Source organism: Miniopterus schreibersii, assembly GCF_964146895.1.
Source record: "Miniopterus schreibersii genome assembly, chromosome: 1".
Classification (NCBI taxonomy): domain Eukaryota; kingdom Metazoa; phylum Chordata; class Mammalia; order Chiroptera; family Miniopteridae; genus Miniopterus; species Miniopterus schreibersii.
In genome coordinates this window covers 136,236,036-136,244,299 of record NC_138101.1, presented here as the reverse complement: position 1 = coordinate 136,244,299, position 8,264 = coordinate 136,236,036, and the positions used below count along the sequence as shown (strand labels likewise).

General features: G+C 40.0%; 1 protein-coding gene across 1 annotated transcript; it reads left to right on the top strand.

Annotated features, from left to right (window-relative positions):
• Positions 1-4,172: 4,172 nt before the first annotated feature.
• Positions 4,173-5,147, top strand: LOC308546558 (olfactory receptor 11H4; the record flags this gene model as incomplete). Its single annotated transcript, XM_081115653.1, has 1 exon — positions 4,173-5,147. One exon carries the CDS (start codon positions 4,173-4,175, stop codon positions 5,145-5,147), a length of 975 nt encoding a protein of 324 aa, XP_080971779.1.
• Between the last annotated feature and the right edge of the window lie 3,117 nt (positions 5,148-8,264).

The following is an 8,264-nucleotide window of genomic DNA, read 5'->3' as shown; positions in this document are numbered from 1 at the left end:
GCAGACGATCAATGACTCTCTCATCATTGATGTTTCTCTCTCTCTCTCTCTCTCCCCTCCCCCTTTCCTCTCTCTGAAATCAATAAAGATATATTTTAAAAATTAACACATAGAAATCAGTTGCATTTATATATATTTAATCAAAGAGGTAAAACTATAAGATTTTAATGAAAGAAATTGAAGAAGACACTAATAAATGGGAAGATAGTCCATACTTGTGGATTGGAAGAACTAATATAGTAAAAAATGTCCATAAAGCTATCAATAGATTCAATGCAATTCCTACAAAATTCCAATAGCATTTTTCACAGAAATAGAAACAACTTAAAATTTGTATGAAACCGCAAAAGATTCCAAATAGTCGAAGCAATCCTGAGAAAGAAGAACAAAGCTGGAGGCATCACACTTCCTGATTTCAACTATACTACAAACTATAGTAATCAAAACAGTATGGTACTGGCATAAAAATAGACACAGACCAATGGAACAGAATTGAGGGCCCAGCAATAAACCCTCACATATATAGTCAACTAATATTTCACAAGGAAGCCAATGGGGAAATGGCAGTGAGTGTCACTGAATACCGCTAGCAGTTCACTCATAAGTGGCCCAGTAACCATCATTAAAGATTTTTCTCATTGATCTTCACTGTCACCTCACTCCTAGGGAAACCTAGGAGTCATAATTTAAAGAAGTGGTTTAAGAGGACCCTTGGAAGCAACCCCAATTTTTTTAGAATTAAAACAAAAGATCAATGATTAAAAAAAAAAAATTCTCACATTTCCACTGGTTTCAAATTCCTCACTCTTTGAAAGTAGAAACCAACAATTTGACTAGATTAGTTAATTAAATGGCTTCTGCCATCTTGGATTTCTTTCCACACCAATTATTGTCACTCCACATCATGATCAGATCACACAAGGCAGTTCCTATCTAGTACCAACCACGTAGTCATCACAGTGAAAGACTCTAGGAAAATTTAATAGATTTAATTTTAAAGTGACTGACAGAATATAATTTCCTATTGTTCTGTGTTGTAGCATTTCATTTAAGCTGGAGAGGAAATGTTCACAAACATGTCTCAGTTTCAGAATTAAGAGTCATGGGCAAAACTTCCATTTATTGTGTTGATCCCCAGAGGAGGTGATTCCTCAATGGAATGCAATCTCTGCAATAGAAAGCCTCCTAAAAGTTACCTAGTATTTCCCCTGCCTTTTGTTTTCTTAACTCTGGCCACCCCCTAGGAACTGGATGAGCCCCAAAGATTGGAAAGAGAATGCACTCCAGGGGACACTTGAAGAAGCCACTGAGACCACTTAGGGAGAGACATGGACTTTTAGAGTAATCCCTTAGAGGAGATATATATTAAACACGGCTTCACATGCTAAATGCCTCAGCAAACTCCTAGAATACAAGCATTTGGAGCCTCCAGAAATGAAGGACATCTTATGAACTGCACAGCGTGTCCTCACCTGGAGTTGTCCTCATCAGAGCCAATGAGGAGATGCCTTGATGTTCAGCATCACCGTGCCTGTTCCTCTCTCCAAGCCGAGCCAGCAAATCTATTGCTGTATGTAAGAGAAAAAAGACTAATTGTCCACATTACAACCCCTGCTGTGATGCACTGCAGGGTGCCTTTTCCTTTATAAACCTGATTAGTCATTGTTTCGCTGTAGTGGGATGCTGTGAACATTCCATATGTGAAAACAGGACACAATATTCACTGGGTAAAAAGTTGTGCACCCTCTGTGAAGCCTGTCTGTAAAATGAACAGTTAAAATAGATCGTCTGCGCCATTTTTCCCCAAATTCTATGATTTTGATTACTAGGGACATTTTTCTGAAAACAATCTCACACTTTCCAGGAGCAATCAGGGGGTACATTCTTCTCTCTGACTACCTGAGAAGACAGTATACCAAGTGAGGGACAGCTGGAAGAAGACTATTTTATCAAGATATTACTTTTGAGGTGAGTACATTGGTAAATTGCTTGCTTGCTTGCTTGGTTTCTTATATTGGAAAGGAATATCTGAAAAAGCAGGTCCCCTAGGATTGTAGCTCTTACGATAATTTATGAATCTCAAAAGCATGAGAAACGGTATGATTATGGCATAAAATGGTGGGTATTTCATTCTAATACCCTAACTATTCCCAGAAAGTAAGTTTGGAGGTTTTGGAGGGTGGAGTTACGCAAAACTTGATAGAGTCAGTTTATTCTATCAGTGGTTAAAGTGCAAATTGATTACTCTGGCTTTTCCATGAAGCCCCTCACCCTTTGATCATCTCACTACTTATCTACACTTTCAAGCTACAGGAAAAATAATGTTGCTACTAATAAACCTTACGGGGTATGGTGGTAGGAAAGATGAAATGAGGTGTGAAGTTGTCAGTGTACACGGGGCGTGTCCTCAGCTGATGCTCACCCTAAGCAAGCGCGGTCCGTGTGTCAGAAAGAGGGACCAGCAGCGCGGGTCTCGCGGATCTGCCTCCTGGTTTAACTCTGTGAGCCCGCACTTAGTTCATGGCCCACAGCAGGGAAAGTGATTTATTTATACTTCATAAATAAGAGTCTGGGAATCATTTATTGAGCACTTATTCAGTGAAGATGGTTTAAAAAATGTCAAAAAAAAGTCTTTTGAATTCAACGTTGATTGGAAAATTGTACTTTAGAATTTGGATGTTCAAACCTCCTATTTTTTTTTAATCCTCACCCAAAGAAAACTTCTTCATTGATGAGAGAGAGAGAGAGAGAGGAAGAGAGAGGGAGAGAGAAATGTCAATGTGAGAGAGAAACATCCATCAGTTGTCTCCTGTAAGCGCCCCAACCAGGGATCAAACCCACAATCCTGGTGTGTGCCCTGAGTGGGAATCGAACTCTTCATTGCACGGACTACACTCCAACCATCTGAGCCACGCTGCCCAGGGCTCAAACCTCTTTTTTTTTTTTTTTTTTTAATGCTTCTTTAGAAACCACCAACAGGGGACTAGTGATACTGTATTGAAATTCAAATCTCGGTTTCTTCTCTGTTCTTTGTCTTTCAAGTTTCTTTGTCTTCCCTTCCTGAGAGAGTTATGACTGGTGACCTCCAATATACAAGGCAAGAAATCTGAATTTAACAAGAAAACTCAATATTGAAACTACCATTTTTTAAGACTCATAATCAATGTGTTTTTTAATATTAATCAGTTGCAAGATTACTCTGTTGCTTTAAACACAAAGATTTGTACATTTTTGTTCAATTCTTAAATATAAGTTCTTAAATACTACTGAAAAGTACCTGCTTGTCCAAATATTTGAAAATGTCCTCTCTTCCCTTTCAGAGAACAAAATTAATTTTATAAGATAAAACTGCAGATAAAACCCCATTTGTAAAGATATTTAGTAAATGAACTAAACCTTTGTATTGAAAACACCATTTTCTTTATTTTATCTAGGTAGGATCTGAATATGAAAAGTAAAACAGTTCGTTTTGTAGATAAACACATGAAAATAAACACTTGCAAATAGAGATATTCAAAAAATAATATTCTCCCTTATCCTTTAGAGCAAAGATATTTGATATGCTGGGTCTTTTATGTTTTTTTTAGGTGTCACTCAACTGGTTAAAGTGATATTTTAAAAGAAAATCTTTAAAGTAAAATTTAAGAACAGCCTTGAGTCTTGAGTGTAGTGACACCTGTGACAATTCAGTTGATTAGACTATTCTCAAAAGCCAGCTTCCTGGAGTAAGTTTTATATCCATGTGTAATTCAACTAATTCTGTTCGGTTGCCAAAGATTTAACCCAATATCATACCGGCTGTCCTCAAAATATGTGTAGTCTTTTTTTTTTTAAACAATGTAAGCTGAATAAAAGAAAATGGGTGAGTTTGTGCATAAAGACCCTTAATCGGCTTCAGGAAAACAAACCAGAATCAGAAAAGGTCTTCTTAAGGATTAAAGCAAAAAAGAAATAAATTTGTCTGGTTATCCTACTGGTGTGGAAAATTCTTGCTACATTTGGATTCTAACAAATACTGAGATTAATTTAGAACCACAATCAATTCAAAATAAAGGGATTTATTCCCACCCGCTCTCAAAATATCTCCTATATTTTCCTGTAGAGTTTAAGTTCCCTTCTCAGTAAAGTCCTTAAGATACGTAGAGGAAGCAAAGCGGCCTGGGTTAACACTCATGTCTTTCTTCTTCATAGATTTAAGGCCCATGAACAGGTCAGCAACCCCCGTTGTGACTGAGTTTGTTCTCCTCGGATTCCCTGGCTGCTGGGAGATACAGATTTTCCTCTTCTCACTGTTTCTGGTGATTTATGTCATGACCTTGCTGGGGAATGGAGCCATTATCTGTGCAGTGAGGTGGGACCCCCGACTGCACACGCCCATGTACTTTCTGCTGGGCAACTTTGCCTTCCTTGAGATCTGGTATGTTTCCTCCACTGTTCCTAACATGCTAACCAACATTCTCTCCAAAACCAAGGCCATCTCATTTTCTGGCTGCTTCCTCCAGTTCTATTTCTTCTTTTCCCTCGGCACAACAGAATGTCTCTTCCTGGCAATAATGGCTTATGATCGGTACCTGGCCATCTGCCACCCGCTGCACTACCCCACCATCATGACTGGGAAGTTCTGTGGCATGCTGGTGTCCCTATGCTGGCTCATTGGGTTCCTTGGCTACCCAGTCCCCATTTTCTTCATCTCCCAACTCCCCTTCTGTGCATCCAATATCATTGATCACTTCCTGTGTGACATGGACCCACTGATGGCTCTGTCCTGTGCTCCAGCCCCCATTACCGAATTTATTTTCTATACTCAGAGCTCCCTTGTCCTCTTTTTCACTATTATGTATATTCTTCGATCCTATTGTCTGTTGCTCAGGGCTGTTTTTAAGGTCCCTTCTGCCGCTGGCCGGAGAAAGGCCTTTTCTACCTGTGGTTCTCATTTAGCTGTGGTGTCTCTTTTCTATGGGACAGTCATGGTAATGTATGTGAGCCCTACCTATGGCATCCCAGCTTTGATGCAGAAGATCCTCACACTGGTATATTCAGTAATGACTCCTCTCTTTAATCCCCTGATCTATAGTCTTCGTAATAAGGACATGAAACTTGCTCTGAGAAATGTTCTATTGAGAATGAGAATTAGTCAAATTTCATGAGCCAAAAATGTGCCTTCCTTTCCAAGTTCTAATAAACAATAAGGTGGAGATGTGTAAGTTATTTCAATGGCCTCACTCTGAGTAGTTAGAGGCCGTATTTTTTTTCCTGGAGGTGTACCCAGCTTAAAAACCTATGCTGACTACAAAAGCCTTAATTCACTGGACTGCAACATGCAGTGAAATTTTTTTAAATGCTCTCCTTATTGAAATAACAAAACAGGACTCCTATATGAGGGAAGTTAGACTTTCCTGAAAGGTTTATCATCAGTTTTAGGACAAGTCTAATGGCCTTTACCTAGTACAGGTATCCCTCACTATCCAAAAGTAGAGTGTTTCTATGAAACCTTTCTTAAGGCGATACGGTATAAAGGGAAGCAGCAATTACTATTAACTTAAAAGGGAAAATCTTCAGATTTCCTTTAGTTAGCAAAAACAGGTACTGATGTAGGTCTTTCATAAAAGCAAAGTGGTGTAACGTGAACTTTTAAAATGTGGGGGATACCTGTCATTAAAGGTGCAGTGACTTTTTAAAAAGTTTTATTTAGAGCCTACAGGCCATTCTGTGTGGTCATGTCTAGCTGACACTGCTGCAGCTGAGGGGCCTAACGGGCCGGCCGGGGGACCCTTGGTGCCACGCGCCCAGGTCCATTCCAAGCCCCTTCAGAAGCAGCTCTGGACCGCAGATACCACTGTTGGCTCCCCTCCTGCTTCCTGTGTATCCTCCTGCCTGCGGCCTGGGTCTTGTCTCACTTGGAGAGCTACAGGAATCGGGAGTGAGGGGGGCTGTCCTCTCCCTCACCCTGTGACCTGACACCACCGCGCGCGCACACACACACACACACACACACACACACACACCCCGCCTGCCCTGATCATGTCTGCTGCATTCCTGGCCAGCCTTCCCTGGGTCATGTCCTTCAGTTCCAGTGACCTCTTCTGTAATCATGACCTCTTGGTTTCTACATTGTGATATCCCGGGACCATATATTTCAGTTTATAAGACCTTGCTCAGTAGGATCCATCTTGCAACAATAAAGCTATTAAAATCTTGCTTCAGGAAAAAAGAAAAAAAAAAACAGTTTTATTTAGGTATAATTGATATACAAAACAATTTCACATGTTTAATGTATATTAAAGGCGCAGTGACTTTTAACTAGCCATGAGACCCTTCTGTAATCTTTAACAGATGCTCCTTTCTTATACCTAGTCTAGCAATCATATCTAAACACACCTTCTATTAAGAGAGAAAAAGAAAAACTTATCTTGACCAGAAGGAACTCTTTCAACAAATTTTCTTTGTGGTAAGTTTAAAATAAAACTTGGATACATGCTAAATAATAATTTGTCGAAGTTACTTTTCACACTTCTATTATTATATGTACTATATTGTAGTGTAATTTATTTATTTACATGTGCTTCCCCTGGAGGGGAATTGCCTTTTTCATTTCTAGATCCCCAACACACAGTGACAGAGAGGAAAGCAGGCCGTGGCAGTTGGGAACTGGCCTGGCATTATCAGTAGGTCTTGGTGTTGCCCAGGAACTCCTGGCACTCACAACCAGGCCGTGGTGTAACACAAACTAATACTGAATGTAAACTGTAATTGAAAAATAAAAATTTTAAAAAGGATCTACAGACATAATAAATAAATAAATAAATAAATAAATAAATAAATAAATAAATAAATAATAAATACATCAGTGGTGGACAGGGGCTGGAGGAAAGGGGACAGAGGAATAGGTGGAGTACAGAGGATTTTTAGGGCAGTGAAACTGCTCTGTATAGTATTATAATGGTGGACACAAGTCATACATTTGTCAAAACCCACAGAATGTACATCAAGAGTGAACCCTAATGTAAACTATGACCTTTGGGTGATGATGTGTCGATGTAAGTTCACTGACTGTAGCAAATGCACCACTGCTGCAGGATGTTGACAGTAAGTGCCTGTGTGGAAGCAGAAGGTATATATGGGAACTCTCTGTACTTCCCACTCAATTTTGCTGAGACCCTAAAACTGCTCTAAAAAATAAAGTCTATTTAAGGATTGTTTTTTTAATGTAACCTAATAATGATTATTGGCCAAAGCTGCACAACTAGTGTGTACTCTCTTTTGGGCAGTGACAAACAAAAGCAGACAAAATAAGTTTTCTATAAGACTTTTTGTTAATACAGAAGCAGTCTGTGGACCAAAATATCAAGGCTCACATTACTCAAACGATGTTTTTCATCTACACACTTCTGCCATCATTCACTAGGCCCTTTTGGACACCTCAACCAGATGTCTTCTTCTCCCCTCTCTGCCAGCAGGAGTAAAATGCATCAGCCCAAACAGTAGTTGGCAAAGTCAAGAAGTTGGCACCAGCCAGACACCTCTGTGAAAGCAATGCCCAAAGGATCTCTATCCCCCAGGCCTAATTCAAAGACAAAGTTGTTTTAACAGATTAGAAAAGAAAGTTGAAGAAACAGTCATAGCAGAAGAACTGGGGTCCCCAGATGCCAGTTTGGGACTCCACAGCAGCTCCGCCTTGGTTGATTAGAGCAAGTGTTGAAAGCCCCTGAGAGCAAATTAGAAAAGGAAGCCAGGGTGAGGGAGGAAGAAATGATTCCAGCAACTACCAATTAAAAGTGAATGGATCCCACAGCACCAAGGGACTATGACTCAAACTGTTGCATCAGCCAAGTTCCAATATCAATTCCCTAAGCATGAAGAGGGAGCGAAGAGGAGGAGTGAGGGAGGGAGGCAGAGGTGTCCCACACTCTGGCATGCTTCCACTTCTTATCCCAAGTGCATACACACCTGACAATTAAGGTGCAAGTGGTATCTCTTGATTAGTCATTTAGAAAATCCCAACATGCCATGAGAGACAGGACCTGTAGGCTGGGAAACACACCCAATAGAGTTAGGCTATTGACAATAATCCTGCTACCAATTCAGAATTGCTCTTGTCAAATCAGATCACATGTGACTCATTGTCCTTTGTGAAGAACAGTGCTACTTCCATGACTCCCCTCCCCTCCATCCTGTGCTGTAAGATATCTGCTGACTTTCAAAGCATGTTCACAAGCATTACTTCAATGGTTGTTACAAAATCCCTGTGGGTTTTGTCAGGTATA